The following is a 27,207-nucleotide window of genomic DNA, read 5'->3' as shown; positions in this document are numbered from 1 at the left end:
AAGTACAAAATGGGAACAATTGCAGAGGAGACATTCTTGGGCAGGCTAGAAGGGCTGGGGTTGGGCACACAGGAGTTGGACCTGGCCCTATCCAGTCCATTTCCACAAGACTTTGGTCATCAAGCGCACGCACCTGCCACGGAAGCAGGCTGTCCACAACTCCGGCAGGGTTCAGCGATGCACATGGATAATATGTGGGGAACCACGGTTCCCGGCAGGCGTTGCGCGGAGCGGCCAGTGCGCAGGCGCACGCCGCCCGCCTCTGACTCTCCCCTCCGCCCCGGCCCCGGCCCTAGTTCCGGGCTGGAGCCGCCGACGCGGAGGGGGACGGCTTCCTCTTAAAAGAGAAACGGCGGCGGCGCGCGCTCGAGGTGGGCCCCTGTCCTTCTGCGGCTCTCCGGGCCCGCGCACGAGGAGGCGGGAGAGGCGCAGGCGCAGTCGGGTTGAGGGCGGGTGGGGGTGCGCAGGTAAGGCTGGGGTTTGGGTGGGCCGCGGCGGGCTCTCTGGGCCGCCTGGAAGCTGTCTTTGGGATTGGCCCGTCCCACGCATTGTGAGGGTTAAGTGGGGCGGCCCGAGACGGGGGTGGGGGGAGCCCTCCAGACCCCCCGACCCCAGGCCCCACCCACATCGAGCTCCCCAATGCACACGACCTCTCCTTCCCCCCTCAGCCAGTAAAGGCCCATGCCCTCTTCAAGATTAAACTGTTAAGTAGCCCCAGTCCACCCCCAGCTGAAATTTCCCCATGAAAATCTCACATCCCTTCCCCGTACCTCCTGCTTCAACACTTCAGTGAGCCCGGGGTCAGGCCGTTTTTCTGACTTTGACCCTGTCCCCCTAACTCCTACCCCACGACATCCACCCCATTGCGTTAGTTCACGCGCCCTGTAAGTAGGAGAGGTTTGGGCCCAATGGCAGTGAATGCTGTTGAAATGGTTTAGTCCTGTCTCAATTCAGTGATGAGGAAACAGGCCCGAGCAGCAGGTGGAGCCCAGGCCACTGGGCCCCCATCAGGTTGGCTCACACGCGTGTTTCCTCCATCCTGCAGGCCCTGGTGCCCATGGCTGCCTCCCCGGCGGACGCATGCCGCACGCGGCGAGAGAAGCGGCGACAGCTGGACGCGCGCCGCAGCAAGTGCCGCATCCGCCTGGGCGGCCACATGGAGCAATGGTGCCTCCTCAAGGAGCAGCTGGGCTTCTCCCTGCACTCCCAGCTCGCCAAGTTCCTGCTGGACCGGTTAGAAGCCAGGGCCAAGGCTCTGGGGGAGGGCACCCACGCACAACACCCAGGCCCATTCCCAGGGCCAGCTGCTGGCCCGCTGCTACTTTCCACGGGCAGATTTCTCACTTTAACAGGATTGCCTGTGTGATTTGTGGCTTCCCACGGTCCTGTCCCCTCCTCTTGGTCCCCAGCGAATAGGGGACCCTTAGGGTTGGCTCCCAAGTATGTGAGCGCCCAGAGCTGAGGGCAGTTGGCCAGCTGGGGCCGGACTTGACCTGCCTCTTGTCCCCTTGACAGGTACACTTCTTCAGTCTGTGTGCTCTGTGCAGGTAGGTAGGGAATGGCTGGAGGTGAGGGCTTAGGAGCCAGAGAGGGAAAAGGGGCAACAGGGAGTGATGTGACCTGGGAACACCTCCCTCAGGGGATTGGATTAGAGGGAACTGAGTGAGTTTGAGAAGAGGTGGGGGAGTTGGGGAGCCCAAGGTAGTTCCATGGGGGCAGCCTGTGGGGAAGGGAGCAATGTCTCAAGACCTTGGGTTTCTGGGCTATGAAGAATGGTAAACTGGACTAAGAACCTGGTTGCCCAGTGGGTTGGGGGACAGGGCTATCTGGGTATGGTTCTCCAGGGCAAGAGTAGAGGGCCTCGCAGCTTGCCCTGACTGTCACCTTCACCCCTCCAGGTCCCAAGCCTTTGCCCCCCAAGGGTTTGCAGTATCTGGTGCTCCTGTCTCATGCACACAGCCGAGAGTGCAGCCTGGTGCCTGGGCTGCGGGGGCCTGGGGGCCGAGAAGGGGGGCTTGTGTGGGAGTGCTCAGCAGGCCACACCTTCTCCTGGGGCCCCTCTTCAGGCCCCACACCTCCAGAGGAGCCCAGGCCAGTCCTCCTTCCAAGTACTGCCCCAAGAAGCTGGTGCCCAGAGGCCAGGAGCAGGCAGGAGCCTGCAGGTAGGCTGGGAAAAAGAAGAGTTGTGGAGAAAAGGGAGGGAAAAGTATTCCCATCTCTGTAGCTCGGAACCCTATTCTCTAAAAATGATCCTTTCTCAATGGAAAAACTCTATACTGATAAGGAAATATATCCTGAAATATATTTTTAGGTATGAAAAGCAAAATACAGAATAGGATATATTGGTAAGTTACCATTGTTGGAAAAATAAGGGGAGAAAGAATGTCTATTTGCATGTGCTTATGATTGTATCAGATATCTCTGGACGGGCTTGTAGGAAATCAGGTTGCCTGTGGCAAGAGCTAGGTGACTGGGAAACAGTATTGGAAAGGAGGTTTTTTTCACAATGTACCTTTTTATACTTTATTTTTTTGAACCATGTGAACATATCATCTCTAAAATAAAATACCCCCTCCCACTCCAGTAGCCTCTGTCCTCTCCTCTTCCTTCTAAGAGTCCTCCTACCACTTCAGACCTTAGAATTCCACCTGTCCTCATCCCTCCAGCCCAGAGTTCCTTCCCCTTTGACCCTACCTGTGCCAACAGGTCTGGAATCTGAGCATGATGAGAGGACTCAGGAGGCCAGGTTGCCCAGGTGAGGTTGGGGGTGGGAGAGACAGGATAGACCTGGGTGGATAGTCTGGGTGGGCATGTAGGACCTCAAGCTTGCCTTCCTTGAACCTGCAGGGGGGTGGGACCCCTACCAGAGACCTTCCTGCCCCCAGGAGAAGAAGAGGAGAAGGAGGAAGATGAAGATGAAGAGGAGATGCTCAGTGATGCCAGCCCATGGACCTACAGCTCCTCCCCAGATGAGCAAGTTGGGGCTGAGGGAGGATGCTTAGCAGAGCAGGAGGAGGGAGGGGGCAGCTGGTCAGGGAACCCAGAGCTTTGCAGACTCTATGGGAGAGCTTGTTGGTGGCGAGGGCAAGCTGGACTTTGGAGAAGGCATAAAGAACTGGAGGCTTTGAATTTGGTGGAAGGGGGTAAAATTAGGCTCTGGGGGAGAAGGAAGGCTGAAAGCAGATGTGAACAGAGATCCTGGGATAGGAGTTGGGTTGTTCCAAGTTTGGGATCTTTGCGATGTAGGGGCTGGGTTGGGCTGAAGGCCCAGAGAGAATGCCCTCATTCTCTTCATTCTCCTTTCAGCAGTGAGCCAGATGCCCCACACCCACCCCCTTCCCCTGTCACCCACGAACTTAAGGAGGGGGAGACATCCATGGCCCCCGAAGCTCCCCCAGTTCCTTTTGCTCTGCCACCCTCATCAGCATCCTCATTGGGTTCTGGAGCTCCTCTGCCTGCAGAAGTCGGGGTACAGCTGGAGCTCACCGGGACCCTTCAAGTGGCCCAGCAGAGTCAGCCCATGGCCAGGTAACCTGATGGCTGAGACAGAGGGCAGGGGCATCCTGCAACATGGCTCTCTCTTGAGGCCCTCTGCTTCCTCTTTGCTGCCCACAGCCCTGGGAGTCAGTCTCCCTCTGCTCTGGCCTCCACCTGGGATGAGGATACCGCACAGATCGGCCCTAAGAGAATTAGGTAGGACTGGGGTAGGGGGTTCTGGGGAAGGGGGTGAGAGGAGGGAGGTAGAGGAGAGCCTGCTGTAGTCCTCATGCTCTTCCCTATTCTCCTCCCCCAGGAAAGCTGCCAAAAGAGAGCTGCTGCCATGTGACTTCCCTGGCTGTGGAAGGATCTTCTCCAACCGGCAGTATTTGAATGTGAGGGTGTGAGGGGCACAGGTTGGGTTCTGTGTGGCCGCTGGGGCTGGGGAGAAGGGCTGAAGGAGCAGCTCAGGCAATGGAGCCTGGGGCGTGGAGGGATTTGAAGCCAGGAAGAGAAGGGTTGGGGTACGAGCAGAGCTTGCCTACAGTTAATAATCAGTCAGACGACTGGTAGATAAGGCGAAAAAACCAAGAAAAACCAAGCTTCAGGTGCGCACCCGCTGTCCGCTACTGCTTGTTGCACTGGCCCTCCAAGGACCACACACAGATGACGGTGACATTCGTCAGGCTCTTGGGGTGCTATGACTGTTCTAAGCACTTGACGTGTGTCAAGTCTTTTGATCTTCGCAGCATCCCTATGGAGTAGGTGCTGATATTGTTCCTGCTTTGCAGATGAGGAAACCAAGGCACACAGAAAGGTTAAGCATCGCCCAAGGCTCCTTGGCGTGTGTGATAGCGCTGGGGTTCCCGAGTCTGCTCTCTGCCCACCTCACCCTGCTGGCTTGAGTGGGTGGTTCTGGCACCAGGAGAACTGGGAGATGGTCCTCTCCCCAGCCTCACTGCAGGAAAGGTTTGAGGCACAGAGAGGGAAGGACCCCAGCTCTACACTCAGCTGGAGCCATCACAGGGCAGGTCCAGAGGCTGGAGAGGGCCCACATCAGAGGGATGGAGAGGCACAGGTGGATGGGATTTCGGAGAGACTTTGGAGGGGGAAAGTCCCCAAGTGGCCTTGAAGCTCTGGACTGAGGAGAACATTCAGCAGTGCTGGTCAGACGTACTTGAGCCTGTTGATGGAGGAGACTGAAGCAGCCCCCAGCAGCAGTTTAACTATGAGAAAATGGGATTATGGAGAAGGGGAAAGTCCATGCAATTTAGTGAGACAGGATGTGAAATTAGGTCAGATAAAAAGAGAAATATTTCCCAGAAATAACTAGAGAGTTAAGGTTGAAGAATATACTACCCTTAAACGTGTTCAGGTTGAGGGTGTGTGTTTCCAAAGCAGATTTAGGAGAACATCATACAATATTTACCTGTGGTGAGCTGTCAATAAAAAGTAGGCAATCTAGGCGATATTGTTGTACATTAATACTGACATCAGAGGATAATCATACCCACCCAAAATGTATTTCCATCCCGGGCAGGTAGCAAATCCATGATTGAGGAACCAGGACTGTCACCAGAGTGGCACTTTGTACAGGGAACTGAGCATTGCAGGGGAGGGTGTGGCAAGGAGGTGAAATAACACAAGTTGAGGGCAGAGTTGGGGATCAGGATGGGATGGGATCAGGGTGAGGACTAGTCAGGATGATGTGAGCTGGCGGTGACAGGGAGAACTGCGGGGGGATGGCGAAGGGGCAGCGGAGCTTGCCTGCGGGGTCAGTTCTGGCAGTCTCCTTGAGGACACCACCTGCCTCCTTCTCTAGCACCACAAGAAGTACCAGCACATCCACCAAAAGTCCTTCTCCTGCCCGGAGCCGGCTTGTGGGAAGTCCTTCAACTTTAAGAAACACCTGAAGGAGCATGTGAAGCTGCATAGTGGTGAGTGGTGGAAATGCCTCCTCACCTCTCCCTTGGGGGTCCTGTCATCTCCCTCAGTGGGTCCCTTTACCTCCCTCTCTATGGGTCCTGTCGCTTCCTTCTGTGGGGCACTTTACCTCTGTGTGGGTCCCTTCACTTTCCCCTGTTGGCCCCATCACCTCCTATCTGTAGGTCCTGCCACACCTGTCTGGGATGACTGACACTCGCTCATCTTGCATTCTCTTTGTGTTGGGCACCTGCCTGCTTGAGACTGTTCTAGGTGCTGGGACTAGAACAGCACCTAGATGTTCTACAGCAGTGCTGCTGTGTCGAACAGCAGGGAACAAAGCTGGCAGTCCTGACCTCTTAAGATATCCTCTCTAGTGATACAAGGCTATGAAGAGATGTGAAGCAGGGAAAGAGAGGAGAGTGTGAGAGAGGAGTTGCTCTCTTAGAAAGGGAAGGTGCTTTGAGCAAAGACTTAAGGGAGGAATGGAGACCTATCCACGTTCACAGGGAAGGCCCTGAACTGGCATCTGCATGGCGCATTCCAGGAATGGAGAGGAGGCCAGGAGGTTAGAAAGGAAAGGAGAGATCAGATAGGTGGTAGAGGCCTCCAAGACGACCAACAGAATGGCCTGGCTCCTGCCTGAATGAGATGCGCTCCGTCTCAGGGTCTTGAGCAGTGGAGGAACACAATTGACTTTCATAGGAGCTCTGTGGCTACCATGTAGAGAATGGGGGACTGCAGGAATGTGCAGTGCACAGACAGTAGCCTGGATGCACTGGTGCGGGCAAGTTGGTGAGAAGTGGCTGGAGGCTGACCTGAGTGTGATGGTGGAACCAGAAGGGCTGTTGTGGGAAGCACAGATTGGCCTCGGTTGGGATGGGCGGGGGGAGTCAGGGCTGACTTAGGAGATTCTGGCCTGAGCACCTAGGCAGAAGATGACGTGATTTCCCGAAAACAAGGGAGAAGCAGGCTTTGGAAAAGGGTCCTTTTATTTGAGACATGCTTATTAGGCATCCCAGAAGATGTGAATCTGGAGTTTGGGAAGACGGTGGGGGAAGAAAATGTGTTCATCATGCTCAACATGGGCGGTATTTGGAGCTGTGAATAGAGTGTACTTACATGGAGGGAGCGAGCATAATTAGACAAGAAGTCCGAGCAGAGCAAGTGAGAAGGGCAGCGGCAGAGGGGCAGTTGAGGCAGGCAAAGAGAGTGGGCTCTGAGGAGCCAAGTGGAGAAAGTGCTTCAGGGAGGGGGCAGCGGTGAGTTGTGCCAGTGCTGCAGGGCCAGGTAAGACGAGGATGAGGACAGGCCACTGGACTGGCAGCGAGAAGCCATCCTTGACCAGGTGACATAGCATGTGACAAGGGAGGTGACAGCCAGAATGGAGTGGGTTCAAGGCAGAAAAGAGCTGAGGAAGTGGAGACAGTGACTATGGGCAACTCTTTGGAGTTTTGCTGTGAAAACAAATAAGAGAAATGGGGTCTTAACTGGAGGGCTGTGAGATTTTGGCACAGAGATGGGAAGAATCCCACAGGGAGGAAAGGCTTGCCGATGGAGTAGGATGGGCAACCTCAATTTAGTGAGGAAGGGTGTGTCTCAGGCACAGTTGGAGGGTGGCCACAGGGGAGCAGGGAGTATTCACATATACGGGCACAGAAGCAAGTTGGCTGGTGGATTAGGTCAGGGGTGGATGTGGGCCTTTCCTTCTGGCTTCTCTTTTCTTGGTGACTTAAACGAGATCACTGCTGAACGAGGCTGGTGGAGAGAGGAGGTGGTATGAAAATGGCCTTCTGGATTGTAGAGTGGGAGAGTAAACTGACCAGGGAAATGCAGAGGCATAGGAGACTTGAGACTTGTGGTTGTGGATGAAAGGAGAGGCTGGGGGAGGGAGGTGGTTGTGGGCTCCTCAGCACACATGCTCAGGCCTGAAGCAGGGCAAGGGTTGTGTTTATCCTGAGTTGGGTTTTAACCAAGCAGGTACAGCTGAAGGAGAGGGGAACAGATTAATTGGTAGTATGAATGAAGAAAGGCTATAAAGACACCTGTGGAAAGGCAGCGGGCCACTGGACTGGCAGCCTGGAGTCATGGGATTATTGTAGCAGGAAAAAGTAGGAGGCCATAGCTGAATTTGGGTTGCTTGAAACTGTGATTTCAAGGTGGTACAGTGATGGGGTATGACCTGGGAGAGGTGGCTGAGAATGGTGGGGGACCAGGTCAGTGAAGGTCAGGGAACAGAGAAGTGGAGTGCTGGACATGTATAAAACAAAACGACAGCAGGAGGGGTGGCCGAGGAGAGGGCTTGGAGACAGTTGTGTGGAGCACAGGGGAGTGAAGGGGGTGAAGGCTGCAGGTGTATGTGTGGTCTGATGGCAGGATATACAGTGCAGTGGTGGGACAGAGGTCTAAAGGATGCCATGACAAGCAAGGATACCTCCTCCATGCAGGCCCTGAGGCTTGGAGGTGTAGGAGAAAAACCACAGCAGGCCTATGAGAGCTGCTGGAGACTGGCAACGGGCAGGTGCTGTGATAGCTGGCAGGGAGGGCAGGGGCAGGGGAAAAGACAAGGGAGGAAATTGACTGCTGACAGCCACAAGGCACTCTTGAGGGCTGGAAAGGGTGGGATATGCAGGCTGAACGGGGACAGTACTCCTGGGTATGTGGAATGGGGTGGGCTGAGGAGGGGCCACAGCCTGGGGATGGATGCTGGGGTGTCCCCCATGCACTCGCAGATACCCGGGACTACATCTGTGAGTTCTGCGCTCGGTCTTTCCGCACCAGCAGCAACCTCATCATCCACCGGCGCATCCACACTGGAGAGAAACCCCTGCAGTGAGTGTGGGGGAGGGAGGGCTGGCAGGGAGGCTGGCAGGACAGGGGCAGCTGGGAGCAGAAGGAACCCCTGGGGATGTCAAGGTGGACTGAGGCCCCTTCCTTCCCTTTGATGTCCCTGGCTCAGGTGTGAGATCTGCGGGTTCACCTGCCGCCAGAAGGCCTCCCTGAACTGGCACCGGCGCAAGCATGCAGAGACAGCAGCTACTCTGCGCTTCCCTTGTGAGTTCTGTGGCAAATGCTTTGAGAAGCCAGACAGTGTTGCAGCTCACCGCAGCAAAAGCCACCCGACCCTGCACCCAGCCCCACAAGAGTCACCTGGCCTACTGGAGCCCTGTGCCAGCATCTCTGCCCCTACACCCCTGGGGTCCAGTGATGGGTCCAGGCCCTCTCCAGTTCCTCAGGCTCCGACCCTGCTCCCTCAGCAGTGAGCATTCCCCAGGCTTTGGGGAGCGAGACCCCAGGGACTGAAAAGGAGCAAGGAGGAGAAGAGCCAGATGCCTGGTCCCTGGAACTAGAACGACAGGAAGAGCAGAGTGGGGGCAAGACTGGGCTCTAGGGGACCCAGGCTACTTTAGTCTTCCTAAAGGACAGAATAAACCCAGTATTTTACATGGACGTGTGTGGGCAGAGCGAGTGTTTTGGCACCTGATTCCTTTGGAAGCAGGCTCTGCTGGCATGTGCCTGAAGTGCACCATAGGCGTAGGCCCTGTTCCTCTCTCTGCAGGCCCCTATCTGCCCCCACCTTGAGGACCCAGCTTTCTTTCCCAATTTGCTTTGGCAGTTTGCAGCCCTTTCTATGGAGTATCACACCTACCCTTGCACTTAAGCAGGGCAGGCCGTGACCGTATGGAGAGTGCTGGGTCATTCCAGAGAAATGGGCTGGAGCAGGAAAAGAGGTATGTGATCCTGGGCCACATTTGTACTCTCCATTGACCAAGAGAACCAAATGTATAGGCCCCTGAATAGTACTGTCTTCCAGTGCAAAATAGAGGGGCCCGTACTTGCAAGATGGCTGAGCTACCTTTGGAAGGGACAAGACCTTGGAACTTTGAAAGGGCCTGGCTCTTGGATCACTCCTGAAGTCTGCAAAGACAGCAGCCTCACATTTGACAAAGGGGAGCTCTGGAGATCCAGAACCCAAATAAGCAACTCTTTATTTCACCAGCCATAAGCAAAAAATCTCTGGCCAATTCCAGGGGATTTTCCACCCTGCACTGTTACCTCTGTGGAGCTCAGTTTCCCCATGGCTCCAGGCTTGATTTAGAAATAACATTCTGATGCTAAAATTGGCAGTGCCTGGCTTTGTGGACCCATGTGGTCTTGGCCCAGGTTCCAGAGCTAATGCCACCCACCTCTGGTGGTGCCTCTCAGGAGAACTCTGTCCTGAGAGGCACCTGGATCTGGACACCATCAGGTCTGGCCTATGGGATAGGCAGGCAGCCATGCTGAGGTGTCCCGCCCACCTTGATGTGGGTGGGCCATCTCTGCCAGGCAGTAGGCTAGGTCCTTCTGGTGTGTAAATGTCCTTCATTGAAGTGAGCTCTCCCACCATCTCTCAGAAGCCCAGGAGGAAAGCAGCAGAGAGACCAACAGTCAAGTAGAACCAAGAGGCAAGACCACAGGGCAGGTAGGGTGTGTGTGACCACATCTGTGATCATTACCTGAAGAGGCACAATAGCAAAAGCCCCCGGGAAGGAGAGAGGGAGGAGACTCAGACTAGAAAAAGGAGATGGGACAGGAGAAGACAACACAGATGAGAAAACAGGAAACCCCTGAGAGCACAGCAGCAGTGGAGGACCACACCAGTATCTGGGCTCTCTTCCATGCTGGGGTCTGGGAGGTTTTCCCCTCCCTGCAGCTACACCGCAGAGGGCAGAAGGGCTGAGGACAGGAAAAGAGCTGACAAGGGAAGTCGCTGTAGGGGTGTGGCAGGAGGCCAGGTGAAAGGCTACCAACAGAGATAGGGAAAGGGGACAGGCGGTGCTGCCCTTCCACGACGTCCCACAACGTCCATCTGTGAGTTGCCCCACCATCCCTGTGGCAGTGTATTGATGCTTGCCTAGCACACTCCAGAGGAGTCTCTCAGCAAGTCTCCCTCAACCGGGACACAGAAACTTCTAGCTTTTCCTGTCCTGCCTGCCCAGCAAAGATGAGGGCAGCTCCCAGTGGGGCCTGGGTGGCGGCGGCAGCGCGAGCACGCGTGTGGGCCCGCTGGTGCTGTGACAGTGAGCGGCTGTGGCTGAAGCATTTGCCACACTCGGCACATTCTGCTGGCCGCTCGCCCAGGTGCGTCTTGCGGTGCAGCTCCAGCTTCGAGCCCACGCTGAAGGCCTTGCCACACTCGGGGCACTTGTGGGGCTTGTGGCCGGCGTGGTTGCGCCGGTGCACATTGAGGTTGGACACGCACGTGAAGAGTTTTCCGCACAACTCGCAGCGGTAGGGCTTCTCGCCCGTGTGCGTGCGCCGGTGCTTGGTGAGGTCTGAGCGGTCGCTGAAGCGGTGGTCGCACTCAGGACACGGGAAGGGCCTCTCTCCCGTGTGGATGCGCTGGTGCACCACCAGGTCGGAGCGCTGTCCAAAGCCCTTGCCGCAGGTGGAGCATGCGTGCGGCCGCTCACCCTGGTGGCTGCGCCTGTGGCGCAGCAGCGTGGAGCTCTCGCTGAAGCAGCGCCCACAGTCGGGGCATGCGTAGGGCTTCTCACCCGTGTGTGTGCGCTGATGGCGCACCAGCGTGGCGCTCTCTGAGAAGCCCTTGCCGCACTCGGGGCATTTGAAGGGTTTCTCACCTGAGTGCGTCTGCAAGTGTCGCGTTAGCGTGGAGCTCTTGGAGAAGCTCTTGCCACACACGCCACACTGGTGTGTGGCTGGAGCGCATGGCTGCCGCGGTGTGGAGCTGCCAGGGCTCTGGGCCGCATGGACGCGCTCATGGCACCGCAGCCCGGTGCTGCTGCGAAACGCCCGTGGGCACTGTGCACAGCGGTGGAGCAGGTCGGCGGCCGGGGCAGGTGTCCCCCACCGGTGCGCCCTCGCCTGGTGGAAGCACAGCGCACTCTGGCGGAAGGTGCGGGAGCACAGCGGACAGCGGCTGGGCCGCTCAGGTGGGTGCCGGCGGCGCCGGTGCAGCATTAGAGCTGGGAGGTGTGGGAAGCGGCGGCCGCAAGCACGGCAGGGGCAGGAGCGGCTGTGCCGCCTGTGAGCGCTCTGGTGCAGATCGAGGCGGCCACTGTGGCAGAAGCTCTGGCCGCAGTCACTGCAGATGTAGAGCGTCTGGCCGGTATGGGCGCGTTGGTGTGCTCGGAGGTCGGCGGCCTGTGCGCAGCGTTCACCGCAGTCTAGGCAACGGAAGCGGCTGTCTCCGCCATGGGCACGCTCGTGCCGCAGCAGCACCGTACTGTAGCGGAAACTCTTGCCGCAATCACTGCACACGTAAGGCTTATCCGCAGCCGCCACCTCTGATGCAGCAAACATAGTGGCAGCCCAGTCAGAGCGCCCTCAGGGTGCAGACTGGGAGCCAGACCAGCAGAGAAGCGTGCCACTCATGCTCCGTGGTCCACCTCCTTGAGCTGCGGGTTGTTTTCAGTTTTCTCAAATCCTGGAAAAGGAGCAATAGCAGAGGAAAGAAGGAAAGGTGTGGAAAATTAGTCTGTGGATTCCAGGGTTCCTTCTCTCACAGGCAGGTAGTGCAGCTGTTCAGAGGTTGGCTGTAGCCAGGCTCACCCTGCACCGTGAGCCCTGTAGGGAGAAGGTCACTGTGAGCCCCAGCAACAGCTGCAACAGCTACACCTTGGGGAATAGACAGGCAAGTACTGACTCTCCATTTCCTGTAACTTCCTCAGCTAGGCCATCTCCTGGATTCGGTTCTCCAAGAGGACACAAAGCGATGAGAGTCCTAGAAATTTGGGGAAAGGGGTTCTTGTGACACCAGGAAGGACAGGAGAGACTCAGAGGGGAATGTGCCTCCAGCACACTGCTCGGGAGTAGAGAAGGAGGCCCAGCCTGTTTTCTGGTTTTAGACTGAGGATCTTGGCCTGGAGATGCACTAGGAAACAACCAAGAAGGCATGGGCAATGAGAAGTCCCTAGAAGGTACCAACACTTTCTTCTGACACCCGGGTTTTCTAAATTACCAACGTGAACCCCGCCAGGCCTGGGCTAGAAGGACAAGGAAGGCAATGAGATGAAGCATAAACCCATCCAGCAGCGGCAGCCTGGGCAAAAGGCTCAGAAAGGGCTGGGGCCTGGGCAACAGAAGGTATCTGAGGAACGCCTAAGTATTTGCTCCTTGGTTTCAGATGGTACCTGATAAACAATCGCTGCATACGAGTACACAGCCCTGGAGTTCCCTTGTCTAGCCTTGAGAAAGCAACTCAGGATCTAGGAAAGGGCAGAAAAAGGAGCATGGATAATTCACAAAGAATATTATCAAAAGTTAATGGTATTGGGGCTGGCCCCGTGGCCGAGTGGTTAAGTTCGCGCGCTCCGCTGCAGGCGGCCCAGTGTTTCGTCGGTTCGAATCCTGGGCGCGGACATGGCACTGCTCGTCAGACCACGCTGAGGCAGCGTCCCACATGCCACAACTAGAGGAACCCACAACGAAGAATACACAACTATGTACCGGGGGGGCTTTGGGGAGAAAAAGGAAAAAATAAAATCTTAAAAAAAAAAAAAAAAAAAAAAGTTAATGGTATTATCCAAGAAGTATTTTTCACATTTTCAGGGAAGGCTGGGGAGAAGGAAGGGGAATCCTTTCTAATTCTCAGGGCCGTCCAAGTTGTTTGCAGACCTTCTACAGACTTTCCTCACTGCCCCAGCTCCAGGGATCTGAGAACCTGGAGTAGCAGAGAAGCCCTGTTATGGGGACAGACTCTGCTCTGCTGTCTTCTTTATCTCAAATGGTATCCCTGGATCCTTCTGACAAATTGGTCCAGGAGTTGTCTGGGAGCAGGGTCAGCCTTTGTGCACAGAACCTCCTATGCCCTCTAGTTAGAGCACAAATGGGGCTATCCTCCTCACCTGGCGAGCCTCATCACTGCTTCCCTCAAGGCCCATGGATCTGTCCCCAGCTCAGTTCAGTGGGACACTGGAGATTAGGTATAGTTGCTATCAGTTGTAGGCCATGTCACCCAAAAGATCAGGGAGAGGAAGCAAACAAAATAGTCAGCAGTCATTTTCTTATTAGCAGATGAAAACTCATTATAAATATCGAGAGCTCTGGTTAAAACATCCCACAGAAGCTGGCCCCATGGCCCAGTAGTTAAGTTCATGCGCTCTGCGTTAGCAGCCCAGGGTTTCAGCAGTTCAGATCCTGGGCGTGGACACAGCACCACTCATCAGGCCATGCTGAGACAGCATCCCACATAACACAACCAGAAGGACCTACAACTAGAATCTACAACTATGTAGTGGGGGGCTTTGGGGAGAAGAAGAAGAAGAAAAGAAAAAGATTGGCAACAGATGTTAGCTCAGTTGCCAATCTTAAATAAAAATCCCATAGATGGAGTTTTCATCTTTTGGGTGCAAATGGGGTCAACTGAAAAAAACCTTGAAAGCCACAAACCTGCAGGGGTGGGCTCTGGAGCTTCTGCTCCCCTCCGCATTGGGCAGGAGTGGCCAGTGTAGGGTGTTCTCTTCTGGTATCTGGAGCAGGATGTGCTGTGCCCTGCAGGGGTGAAGGAAGAGGGATGACATGAATTTAAACTGAGCAGAAGGGACAGAAGCAGGGAGAGAAAGAAGAGGGAAATATTTCCTGAAGGAGGGTATTTTTTAATGGACATTTTCGAATATAAAAAACTAACAAGAATAGTATCATGAATCACTCATCTTCAGTGTCTATCTATATTTTGCTATCTGTTTCATCTATGAGACTTCCCCCACCCCACACACTTTTTTTTTGTCTGGAATATTTTAAATCCAAGACATCTTATTCAAAGATGAGTTTTAAGCAAAATCTGCAACCAGGGGCAGAAGCCCCTCTGCAGATGTGAGAGCAGACTTTAGAGGGAATCTCTCAGTTCTTCCAGAGGGAACTTGCAGCCCAGACACAGGCTGCTGATTCTAGCTGGTTGTCAATTCAAAGGCATGTTTGCTCTCATGTGAGTAAAACCTTCCCTCGAGACTCACTGGTTGATCCCAAATGCCAAAGAGATGCTCACACATCAAATGCTCATGCTTCGGTGAATGCTCCACCTCACCCAGGGGTCTCTGGGGACCATGCACTTCTCAGGCCAAGTTTCTGGGAACCCACCTTCTGCCAGGCCACTGACTGCCAGGGCACATGCCCAAGGAAGGTAAGACAACCACACAAGCACCAACATGCACACATAAATGACATATAAACAAAGACACCATTTCCCCCCATTACAGATGTGGAGTAAGAGAGACCCTGTCTAGGGTGCAGGTTTGGTGCTTGAGTGCCAGGGTGCACCCTTCAAGTCTCTCTTCAGTACCTCACCCCATGCTGGAGCTTGCCCTAGAAGCAAAGGGGTCTATGCCTGCAAGGAAATCTGAAAGAAAAAGTAAAGTATTACTGTGCCAAATAAAGAATGATTTCTAGGCTGTCCTAACCACTACTTTCCTGATTGAGAGTTTTGAAGTCGTTGTACCACCAAATTTCTTTTACTTAGGGGAAAAAAAAAGTATAAGGAAGGCTTGGAAAGAGGGAAGGGGTAATTATGTGTGAGTTGGCAAAAAGTCCTAATCGTTTGATGCTTTGAAGTATTTAAGTACCTTTCAAGCAATTAATACAAATATTTACAAATACTGTACGTACAACTAATAAAAAACAGGTACTAAGAAGATAAGCTAATGGAAAAGATTAACATTCACAATAGATTAAAGATAAACTTCTGAGTTTTGTATATTACTTTATTTTTGTTTCTTAATAGATATCGCAGGCACGCCACACCATACCTAAGCGATCACATATTACAAATCAAGAGTGTTGGAATTAATAAGGATTTACAATATTTACTAACAATCTACTGTGAGAGCAGTTTAGAGTTTTTTCTGAGTTTTGTCCTTCAGTCAGTATGAAAATTTTCTTCCCTGGTTATCTGTTCTGCTGGGCCGGTATTTCTGGGGCATGATGAAGAGGCAAGTGATCCTCACAATTCCTCCATCTTGAAGCCTGAGTTACTGGTCTGGGCTGCAGGAGTGGGGCTAAAGGCTGTCCCAGCTGTGCTGTACACTAAGTAGCCACGAGCCACATGTGGTGACTGAACACTTGAGCGGTGCTGTTCCAAACTGAAATGTGCTGTAAGGGTCAAATACACTCCTAGTTTCAAAGACTTAGTATGAAATAAGAACGCAAAATCTCATTAATAATGTCTAATGTTGATTATATGTTGAAATGATAAGATTTTTGATATACTGGGTTAAATGAAATATACTGTTAAAATTAACTTCACCTGTTTTTAAGAAAAGTGAAGATTACAAATGTGGCTGACATTTTATTTCTATTGGAGAGTGCTTACCCAAATGCCTTTCCCAATCCTGGACAATATACAAAGAGATATATTGTCTCACCTCATAGTACCTGGAAGGGTTTGCCTGGGAAGAGGTCACTGACTGCCCTGACTCTTAGAGCCTCAGTAACCAGAGAAGGGGACCATTCCTCTCATCTCCCAAAACCCCAGGCCCTGCCCATCCCTTCAAGAGGTGCCCACCTGCTTTTCTGGAAAGTGGACATCTGTACTGCGAGTAGGAAACCTGGTTGGGTCTTGGGGTTGTGACTCATGCAATGCCTCTCACTGTTACTCTCTGTTATTACTAGCATCAACATATAACCACTCTCAAGTGTTTGTTTGTTCCCACTGGGTCCTCCCAGTAGTCCTTTGAGGTGGGTATTACTGGTTACCCCCATGAGACCTGAGGTTCTCACAGGAGCTTGTCCAGCACCACCCAACACAAGTGCTGCAGACAGGGCTGGGGACAGGAGGGGTGCAGCAGGCCGGATAGCCTGTCTCTAGTTCTCTCAGGCAGCCCCCAACCCTTCCCGGCCCTAGCCTACCAGCGGCAGCTCAGCAGGAAGCCCCACTGTGCCAGGACCAGGGCTCGGTCTATGCGTGACATGTTGACCCCCTGAGGCTCTGGCTGGGGAAAGGAAAATGCCCACGTTAGCAGTGGGGGTGGGGTGGTGGGGTCAGCCATGTGGCCAAGTGGTTAAGTTCGTGTGCTGGGATTTGGCGGCCTGGGGTTTTGCTGGCTCGGATCCTACACATGGACATGGTACCACTCATCAAGCCATGCTGAAGTGGCATCCCACATAGCACAACCCGAAGGACATACAACTAGAATATACAACTATGTACTGGGGGGCTTTGGGGAGAAGAAGAAGAAGAAAAAAAGATTGGCAACAGATGTCAGCTCAGGTGCCAATCTTTAAAAAAAAAAAAAGCTGTGGGTTGGGGAGCAGTAGCTGCATTTGGGCGAGATGATTCTTCTGTTGGCCTCTCTGTGTATCCTTAAGCACCACCCAGTCCCAGCCCTAAAGATACACTGTTGTCTCCTGGGCTCAGAGACACTCCTGGAAGATGCTGAAATCTACATCCAGACAGAATCAAATTGTCCACTTCTCAATCTGTGGGGGTGGGGGAGGAATTGGGGAGACAGAAAAGTTTACCTGACCCTCTGGAACCTGCTTTGGGACATTTCCATTTGTAGTTCCTTTCCTGGAAAGCCCTTTTCCCTTTCATTCAGAGCTCTGCTCAAATAACCCCTCCTCAGAGAAGCACTGCTAAGCACCCTCACACCTCATCCCCTTACTTGGCTTTATTCTGAATAATCAGTGAAAGTAACAGGAAACTGATTCCTATTCACCCTGGAAAGGTTTCAGCCCTTTTCTAGGTAAGGATGGGGTGTGAAATCCCCACTCCTCACTTCCTTCTCCCCCCAAAACAAGGCCCAGTTCTTCAAAAGTAGCCCCTTCCAGCTTCAGATCCAGTCTGACATGTTTAAGGAGCTGGTGGAAATAGGAAGAGCAGCTCCCTCCCACCCTCAGTGCCCAAGCCTAATCATGATCCAAATACATTCTTTTGGAAGTTTTGCCTCCACAAAGCTATTCCTGTAAAATCTGGGAAGTGCGGATAAGGTATGCATGGGAGAGAACATATATAGCAGGGTAGTTTATTCTCTGTGTCTCTTTGACACATGGGCAAAACTGAAGCCCTGAGGGGCCAGAGTATCCCAGAACTGGGATGAGAGAAGTGACTTCATGGTGTTTTGCATCCTCCCTGGGCCTAGGAAGAAGTTGGGTACACAAAAGCATTCAACACTTTTTTTAAATGATGTATTAATCTGGAATAATCTGTAACGTTAGGTTCCTGGAAGAGACGACCTCTTTCTAGTCATCTTATCCTCCATTGCCCTACCCACCGCATATACTGCAAATACTCTGCTTTGGTTGAGTCAGAACTGCAACCTATGTAGAGGAACCAGAGAGGCAGTGTCCAAATTCTGGTTCTCCCATTACTAGCTGTGTGACTTTGGATAGGGGATTTCGAGTGTTTGACACTCCTGCCTTGGAAAACTCAGTAAAAGAAGCTATTATAATGTTTCATATGAAAAGAGGGAAGGACAAAATATGTGCAAATCTGAGAACTGCGGTTGCCGACTTTTTAGGATTTACTCTCCTCGGGACAGTTCCACTGAAGGACCCTGAAGGGGTCTGACTCCTACTTCTACCTCCTAAGCATCCTAAACGTTCTGCAAGACCTTTTAAGTCCTTCCCCGCCCCACCCCCCCCCCCCGACCCCTACAGAATCGTCTTCACACGTTTAGAGCAGCGTAGCCTTCCGTAGAGCCTTAGAGCCTTCCGTAGCCACACGCCGTACCCTGAGAGCTTCGGGAGTAAGCAGGGACGTTGGTTACTCATTTTAAGACTTGGTGCCTAGTACTTAACGGGAGGTAAGCACGACTATTCGAGGAATGAGGAAGGCCGCACCTGAGCAGGTCGCCTTCCCTGGGTGCAGCGCAGCCAATCCCAGACCCTTTAGTCAGCTTTCGTCACGAGTTGATGGGTAGGTTCTCCTTGGGCGAAACTCTTCCCAGCCCGGACCCAACCCAGCTCCACGCCCTTGGCGCCAGCCCACCCGGAGGGCAAGACAGGGCACCAAAAACGTGGTAGGGAGCAGTGGGCGTTTAACGCCGAAGGAGCCCAGTGGCTGCTGCTGCCCTTTTAATCCGGTTCAGCCTGGCAAGGTCTACGTTGTGGGGACACTGGCCCCGAAGGTCACCGGGGGAGGACGGGCGAAGACACGCGGAGGACAAGGCCTGGGAGGAGTAGTTTGCTCGGCGGCCGCAGGCGTGCGCAGCCCGATCGCTCACTCCGCCGCGGCTCCGCGTCACTTCGTCGTCTGGGAGGCGATGCCGACGGTGGCGGCCGCGGGCCGCCCGGGACGGAGGGGAGAAGACAGGCGACAGTTGCGGACCGCTGCCTGGCGCCAACCCTGCCCTCCCGGCCCCTCGGTCCCCTCACCGGTCGCCGACTGGCTCCTCGGACACTGCGCAGCTCCCACTCAGCGGGTTCGCCGACCCCCGCCTCCCGGACCGCGAGACTGGGGCGCAGGAGGGAAGGGGCTGGCGGAGAACGGGTCGCCGAGCGCTGGGAACAGGGAGGTGCCTCGGGATGGGGACTCACGCTCCAGCCCCACTTTCCCGGGTTGGCCAGTGGTGGGCCGCACGCGGACCGCGTCACGGGTTGCTGGGAAGACTAGAAGGCGGAAGAACGCGCCCCTGGCGGCTCAGCCTGGCGGGGCCAGGACAGAATCCCGGTGAGGGGGCGGGGCTGACAGCGGGAGTGCGGAGAGACTCCGGGCCCGCCTCCCTCCCGTGCCAAGGCCCCGCCTTCTTCCCAGACTTAACCAATCCTTGCCTCCTCCTTTGTCCTCCTCCCGGGGCTCATCCCGCCCAGTCAGAGCAGAAAGGGGACCGAGCCGCGGCCACCGCCTCACCGGTGGCGGAGTCCGGGTGCACTCTCTAGTTTTACCGCGGATAGCGCGCGTCCGCAGGGCTGTGGACGGGTGTCTCTGCGGGTGCTGCCGCCGGGGTAGCAGGTGCCGTGCGCGGGACGGCCGCAGGGGCTGCTCGCCCAAACCGTCCCAGTAGTAAGCTAGTGATTTCTTACAGTGAGGCCAGACTTGGCCTATTATCTCGCTTAATCCTCGCCACAGCCCAGCCTAGGAGGCTCCCACAAGTTAATGATTCGCCCAAGGTCGTACTGTCGGGGGTGGGGGGTGGGGGGTGGGAGGGGCGGTTGGGGGTTCTCCTGCTTGCCTGCTGCCTCTGCAAGAGCTTGCTGGCTGAGCTCCCTGTCCGAGTGTTGAGACTCCAATGTCGTCTTCCACTGATAAGTGATGCTGGTGTTATTTTCCGGAAATGCATTGGGAGCGTGACTGTCCCCTTTGCAGGGCTGCCTATGATCACAACAGACTCCATAGAATAGCCCTCAGGACCCCTGCTTTACCTGCTCTAATCTTCCTTTAGAGATCACCTAGTACCGTTTATCCTGAAACACATCCATAGCTTCTGCCCTTCTGCTCTGCTTAGGGGTCCCCTAAAACAGTGTACACTTAGACTGCTCATGCCCTTCCCCGATTCAGCCTGGAACGCTCTTCTACTCTTCTTTTAATTCCACCCATTCTTAAAAGTTTAGTCAAATGCAATCTCCATAAACATGCCAGATGCCCTCATCCTCAGTCCTGGATGTGCATTCATACTGCAATGCAAGCCTCTACACGTTATAGTCAGATGAAGGCTGTCGCCCTCATAGTTTAAGAGACAGGCCTTGTCCTACTCATAAACGATGCCCTGAAGCATGAGCAGAGTGCTTGCAGATCACAGATGCTCAATCAGTGTTTGCTCACCCTCATATGACAGCATGGTGTAAGGAGTACAAGGTCTGGCAGCAGCAGGCAAAGAAGCAGAAAATGGAGACCCAGGATGCAGGCCTGGAGTGATGAGGGCCTCTGAACCAGGAAGGGATGGAGGTGGGGGATGTCGAAACGGAAAACATGCCTGAAGTAAAGTACCATACACAGATAAGGTAGTATTATGTAGAGGAGGATAATTCCAAAGCCTTTCAAGCCAGAGAAGTGGACTAATTAGGACATTTCTGGACTCAGTATTGTCATGTATTTGAGGGCGACTGACACACTTGGCCACTTCCAAAGCAGTGACTAGAATGGTGAGAAATACATCACATAATTGAAGGGGCTTGGGAATATTTAACCTGGAAAACAGAAACCTGTACATGATAACTGTATGCAAAATTTAACAAACTGTCATGTGAAAAAGGGCTGCATTAGACAACTTTCTTTGTGTAGCTATGGAGGGAAGAACTTGAACAATGGAGAAAAAATACAGGAAGGTGAATTTTTGTTTCTTATGTTATCAGAGTCGTTATAGAGGGGGATAATAATTGGAACAGGATTACCGAGTGTAGTGAAAGTTAAAAGATCAAGGATGAAGTTATATGCATATTTGTCAACTTGAAAATATAAGATCCAAATGGTTGTCGTTCCTTACAAATCTACATCAATAAATGACAACTCCCAATGTGGTGCTGTATATATTCAAGATTCTTATGTATGGTCTAGTATATGCCAGGTGGTGTTCTAGGCATTGGCAAATACAGCTGTGAACTGCCAGATGAATCTCCCTGAAGTAAGCTCTGAATGTGTCATACTCCTGTTCAAAAACTATCAAAGGTATGTATTAACCACCAAATGAAGTTTACTCTCCTCATGTGACATCAAGGCTCTCTTCCACCTGTGCCAACCTGCCTTTCCAACCCGTTTTCTCCAACCCTCCACTAAGCTGGGTCACTCCTCACCCACCTTCTAAATTTCTCTCAGCCTGGAATACATTGCCACTCCTCCATCTCTCATTGTCTGTCAAAGTCCTGCTTATCCTTCATGACTGTGTTCAAATGTCAACCCACCTCAAAGAGAAAACCATATTTCGTTTCTGACCACTAACATTGTTCATCCAGCAATTCTGTAAGCATTTATTGAAAATGTGTTGTCCTTGCAGGCCATAAGAGTCATAAGACACTGTCTCTGTATTTACCATCCTTTACCATATACTTAGGAATTATGTGCATATCTTTTTGCTCCTACTAAATTGTAAGCTTGAGGGCAGTCATACTGAGTACACATTTCTGAATGCCTGTTTATGTGCAAGGAAGTGAGCTGAGTACTGGAGATGAAACAGAGATGAGTCCTTTGAGGACATGTGGGAGGACAGACCTCCACAGACTTTGCCATCCCACAATGTGCCAAGTATAAATGGTAGAAAGGTAGAATGGGAAGAACAGGATAATTCTGCTATAGGTCATCAGCAAATTTCACAGATTCAATGTGTAGCCAAGGTTTTGTATCAGGGTCTGTGGGTGATGGTGACAATGATTTCCACCCCTGGGAGCTTTCTTCCAATGTAGGTGCTGGGATTGGGTTGGGGCAGAGGGAATGGACGAACAGGAAAGGAATGGGCATGCTCTTGCTCTAGACTGAGGACAAAGTGTGAGTAGATGAGGGTCAGAATTCTGTGGACAATGCTGAGTGGGGCAGGGTAGGAATTCTAGAAAGTGGAGGGGGTGGAGGTGTTCGGAGTGGAAACTCAAAGAAATTTGGGTAGTTAGAGGAATCCCTTCTTTCCACAAGCTTTTATCAAGGTCCTCTGAGTCCACACCTGGCTGAGTAATGGGACTATGGAGATGAATAAAACATTATGTGCCCATTATGTGCCCTTTGAGTAAGGTTAGAATCTATGCCACACTCAAGAGTTTGGGCTTCCCTCAGTGGGCAGTGGAGGAGCCACAGTGCAACCGGATTTGTAAAGACTAGGAAGTTAGAGGTCAAAAAGTGAAGCTATGAGAGTGGATGACATTTCCCAGAGAGGCTGTAGGTGGATAAGAAGGGGGCTGAGGGTAGAACCTTAAAGCACCAGTCTCCAAAAAGAGGCAGCTGCAGAATGGGTAACCAGTAAAGGCTTTGAAGAGGAGAAGGGTAGGGACAGGGTTAGGTTTTGGATCCCATGTGAAGAAGTGGTAGTCAGTGACCAATGCTGGAATAAGTCAAATAACATCATGGCAGCATCAGTCTGTTTGGTTTGACCAGATGGCACTGTCAGTGGTTTAAGAAGAGAGATAGGGACAGAAAGGAGGGGATAAAAGTAAAAGTTACCTGGAGCAAGCACATGGTACATGCTTTACGTTGCAGTTGAGAGGCAACTGAACAGCAAGTAAGTGTAGCTAAGGGTATAGACCACTATTTCAAATTGCTAGTTTGAAATGTGAGCCCAATGGATATTCAAAATGTCTAAAATCAGATTTGGAAGGCTTGCTGTGTTACTAGTGATATAAAGACTGAGAATACTGTTTCAATTTCACTTTGTTCCTATATTACTGAATACAATGTTTTCATTCTTCAAGTATTCCAATTTCAGTCCTACATACAATAAAAACATTGACCTCTAGAACATGGTAGCTTCTAGGGCTTCCTCAAATAATTCCACAGATGTCAACTGACGCAGTTTTCAAATAGTGGGAAAAACCAAGTATAGGAAAGTGAAATCTAACAGTCTACAATAATAATAACAGGGAAGAATGGATCAACCTCATGAAACTCTGAATCGCAGATTTTATTTTTTTTAAGCAATGAGGATTTTTATTAATTTCAAGTTGCAAACATATTGTAAAGCCAGATCAAAATAGATTTCAGGAAATGAAAGCAGAAAACGAGAGAACTTACCAAGTGCATCAATAACACACGTTAATTTTAATGACGTGACACAGAGGATTAAACGTCTTTTAAATTAATTTAAAGAGCATTCATTAGAAAATGATTGGAGGTTGTGCTGCTCACAGTCTGTGGCCAACTTCAAGGTCTCGGGTACTGATTCCATCAGAGAGACTGCTTCTTATTTTTACATTTATGCAGGTAAACTAATTGTGAAGAGCTATAGTAAACTAGATAAACCTGATATAGCACAACAAAAATAGAATATTTGTTGAGAGGATATTTAAAGATCAACTTTCTTGTTACTGCAATAAATAAAGTTTATTTTAAAAAAAAGATCAACTTGCTTTAAACTGCAAGTTTTCCCTAGTCTTTAATGATGTCGTAGTCCTTAGTGACAAAATTTCTTAGTCCTTAATGGTAACATTTTTTAAAAATTATGTTAGATTAAAAATATGTTCAAAATTAACATCTAGGAATCAGTATAAAAATGAGTTTAAAATTATGAAAAACTTTGAGGGGAAAATCAGTTTCAAAGTAGACTACAAGGTAAGGATAAAATCAGGTTTTACGATTGAAACTACTTTAAAGGCTAGGTAAGAGCTAGTATAAATAATATTAGTATTACATGCAAACTTGTAGCATCTTTAGAAACTATTTTTATTTTGGTTATTTTCAGATTGGAGCATTTAAAATTTAAGTAGATTTAAACTTAACATATGATGTGTTAAAAAGATTTTAAATAATCTTAAATACTTTTCCTTATAAAGCTTAATCGAGGCAGTATATTATTGTACCTAAGGACCTGGATTGTGTGAGCTCAAAGACTGGTGTCACCACCTGCCAGCAGTATGATGTTGGGCAAGTTACTTAACCTCTAGTCCCTCACTTTCCTCACTTATAAAATGGAGGTACAATATACCTCAGTTGGTTATCATGAAGATCAAATGAATAAACTACTCAGAACAGTGTCTAGCACAAGGTAAACACTGCATAAGTGTTTGCTGTTTTTATTATTAAATGAGATAAGCAACTCAGGGAAAAATAATTTCCTTCTGGAAAACCCAGCAGATTTAATAAGGGTAGAAATAATTCAGGTATTTTAGTCATATAGACAGTCCCTTTTATTAACATTAGTAGATTTTACATTATATATTTCTGGGAGCAAGTTTTCAACCAGATGTTTAAAAAACAGCATTATTGAGGTATAACTGTCATAAAAAAATCTCACATATTGTAATGTTCAATTTGAAAAGTTCTGACATATGTATACACAAATCAAATCCTCACTACAGTCAAGATAGAGAATACATCCACCACCCACAAGTTTCTGTGTGCCACTTTGTAATCTCTTCCACCTCTCCCCTATGCAACCACTGATCTGCTCTGACTGCACATTAGTCAACTAACTTGATGTTTAATTCGCAGTATTGATTGCTGGTGGTATTTATTAAATATTTAACTGATGGTGGGAAAAAAATCAAAGAACATAAAAAGATAGCTTTTATTGGTAGGAAAAAACAAACTAAGAAAAAGGTAGTTTTCAAAGATGAGGGTAATTTAGAGTATTTGTATGAAGAAATTAAGGATGAAAGTTACCAGTAAAAACTTCTGAGAAAATTTTATTTCACTAAGAGTTGACTTGTGATACTACCTAGTAACTGACAGTGTTATTAACATGTTTATGTGGCTTTCATGTCTTGATATGTCATTCATTAGGTTAGTCAAGGGGGGTTGGTTCAGTGTTTATTTGTGCCAGGGACTGGAAGGGGTACACTTGTGGTGGGGAGATCACGTAGGCCTGTGCTGTCGAATGCATTTCCATCATTGCCGAAAGTGCTATCGGACAGAGCCGATTTAGAAGACTCCTGAGGTATATTATCTAGAGTGGAGTTGAGGCGGGTCTGGGCTGAAGCAATGGCGATGAAATGGAGAGGAGGGATTTCTCTGAGACACTTAATGTGATGCACAGTGAAGACAGGGATATTCATTTAGGATGTCTTTAGGTTCCTCCCTAGGGTAAACGGGTGCGTGGCAGAACCATTCACCAACAAAGCAAACATAGGAGAAGCAGCAGGATTTGAAAAAACGGGATGGAATCAGATTTGTACTCAGTGAGTGAGAGGCAACCCAAGGACAGGCCAGTGGTCTGAGAAGCTGCTAGATCTCAGAATGTGCTCTGTAGAAGCCTGGGTGGAGACAGAGTTCCAAGGAAGGAGCAGCAGCCATGGGGCTGGAGCCATGCACTTGGGCGAGGGCTCTCAGAGAGCAGGCTGCGTGAGATGGCTAGATAGCATCAGGGTCTGGCATTTAGGGACAGGTTTTTAAACAGTGAGTGGGTCATGAAATCAACAGAAATAGGTCTCCACCAGCATTAAAAATATAGTATAGAAACTATTAATTTGCTTTGCATATGAGTAAAGATCTTTCCTGACACTTTTGTTATGAATATATTTACACACACACACACACACACACACACTGGGTTGCAAGGCCAAACATATTTCTGGGTTGTGGTCCAATTAGTTTGAATGTCACCTCTTTATAAAATAGGCACCACAGACTATAAGCTACATGTAAACTGGGACAGTGTCCTTTTTCTCATCACCCCAAATCCTGGCACACAGTAGACACTCAGTAAAGACATACTGCATGAAGGAATGAATTAACAAGTCAGAGAAGTAAGAGGAAACCCAGAACAAGGGTAACTCAGAAGCTAAAGAAGGATAAGAAAGAAGAAACAACCCGTGTCAGATGTCTGGTCTGGCAATATTCAGAGCACTGAGGACCTTATCCCTGCAATTTCCGTGGTTTGGCAGGAGCAGATGCCAGACTACAGAAGTAAATGGGAGGTGAGGAAGTGGAGACTGAGAAATATTTGCTTTGTACGGAAGATGTGAAAGTTCAGTGTGTGCTGAGATGAGATTATATAGGAAAGGAATGATCTAGAACTTCGCCGTCCAATAAGAGAATCACTAGCCACATGTAGCTATTTAAATTAGAATTAATGGAATTAAAAATGCAATTCCTTAATAATACTAGCTCCATTTTAAGTGCTCAATGACTACATGTGGCCAATGGTGACCATACTGCACAGAGCTGTACAGAACATTTCCATCATTGCAGGAAAACATAAGCCAGTGCACAGCACTCCTCAAACTCCTCCTACCTGAAACATTATCTAAACCCAGCAGAAAAACTGCCGGGGATTATATTACAATCCATAACATAATGAGATCACATTTGGTCTTAGGGAATGAGAGTCAACTATGGGAGAGGCCAGCGGAGACATCACGGAGGCTACTGAACCTCAGGATGTGATCTAGGGGCAGTGTGCTCATTACACGTATTCATGTTTCCCCACCAAATGCAACAAAGATATGTGACAACTAGAAGCAGCTCCTAACTGCTAAGGGCTGAATGCAAAGAGAAAAGGAGCTGTGAGACAAGGTATAAGGATGACAGATATTGGAGTAGCGCTGAACAGGAAAGGTTGGGAGACTTCAGGCTGGAGTAGACAGAAGATAGTGGGTAAAATGGAGCACAGCGAAACTCCAGTTTTACAAAATTAAAGTAAGTGGTGGGGAACAAATCAATAAATTGTTTCTGATTTCTATATGAAACTTCATGGGTTTTTTTTTTAAGGAAGACTAGCCCTGAGCTAACTACTGCCAATCCTGCTCTTTTGGCTGAGAAAGACTGGCCCTGAGCTAACATCCATGCCCATCTTCCTCCACTTTATATGTGGGACGCCTGCCACAGCATGGCATGCCAAGCGGTGCCATGTCCGCACCCAGAATCCAAACCAGTGAACCCTGGGCCGAGAAGCAGAACGTGAGAACTTAACTGCTGCGCCACCGGGCCGGCCCCAATTTCATGGTTCTTGTAGGGTGAAACTATGTTAGTTGTTCCTTAAAAACAAAAGGAAGGTGATAAAAGGCTGAGGCATTATTATCCATCATATTTGTCCACTTAGACACTTATTCAGGGTCCTGCCGCCTCACTGGAGGGAGAAAAGTCACTTTAGGAATTTTAAAAATGAAATTTCCAATTTTGTGGGAAAATATCTGTTTTAAATCACTTTGTGGGTTTTTTTTGGTGAGGAAGATTGGCCCTGAACTAACATCTGTTGCCAATCTTCCTCTTTCTGCTTGAGGAAGATTGTCCCTCAGCTAACATCTGTGCCAGTCTTCCCCTATTTTGTGTGACACGCCCCCTCAGCGTGGCTTGACAAGTGG

At 50.5% G+C, this 27,207-nt stretch overlaps 2 protein-coding genes across 51 annotated transcripts; one reads left to right on the top strand and one right to left on the bottom strand.

Moving 5' to 3' along the window:
* The first annotated feature begins 216 nt into the window (after window positions 1-216).
* Window positions 217-12,171, top strand: ZNF692 (zinc finger protein 692). Of its 50 annotated transcripts, none has more exons than XM_070586791.1 (14): window positions 217-371; window positions 1,046-1,233; window positions 1,516-1,547; window positions 1,899-2,162; window positions 2,707-2,755; window positions 2,886-2,973; window positions 3,307-3,528; window positions 3,616-3,693; window positions 3,794-3,872; window positions 5,300-5,414; window positions 8,133-8,232; window positions 8,360-8,454; window positions 9,017-9,131; window positions 9,795-12,171. In XM_070586791.1, the coding sequence occupies exons 4-14, from the start codon at window positions 1,950-1,952 to the stop codon at window positions 9,898-9,900; spliced, it is 1,260 nt and encodes a 419-aa protein (XP_070442892.1). In that variant the 5' UTR covers window positions 217-371; window positions 1,046-1,233; window positions 1,516-1,547; window positions 1,899-1,949; the 3' UTR covers window positions 9,901-12,171. The 50 variants fall into 50 exon arrangements, 48 of the variants coding, with proteins under 48 accessions (XP_070442892.1, XP_070442868.1, XP_070442894.1 ...); XM_070586767.1 differs by having other exon boundaries at window positions 2,848-2,973; window positions 3,310-3,528; XM_070586793.1 differs by having other exon boundaries at window positions 3,310-3,528; window positions 9,795-10,570.
* Window positions 9,341-11,703, bottom strand: ZNF672 (zinc finger protein 672). Its single transcript, XM_070586802.1, has one exon. The coding sequence runs from the start codon at window positions 11,701-11,703 to the stop codon at window positions 10,318-10,320; it is 1,386 nt and encodes a 461-aa protein (XP_070442903.1). The 3' UTR covers window positions 9,341-10,317.
* Window positions 12,172-27,207: the final 15,036 nt, after the last annotated feature.

The sequence above is a fragment of the Equus przewalskii genome, chromosome 20, assembly GCF_037783145.1.
Source record: "Equus przewalskii isolate Varuska chromosome 20, EquPr2, whole genome shotgun sequence".
Lineage (NCBI taxonomy): Eukaryota > Metazoa > Chordata > Mammalia > Perissodactyla > Equidae > Equus > Equus przewalskii.
This window is presented reverse-complemented; position numbering and strand designations above follow the sequence as displayed.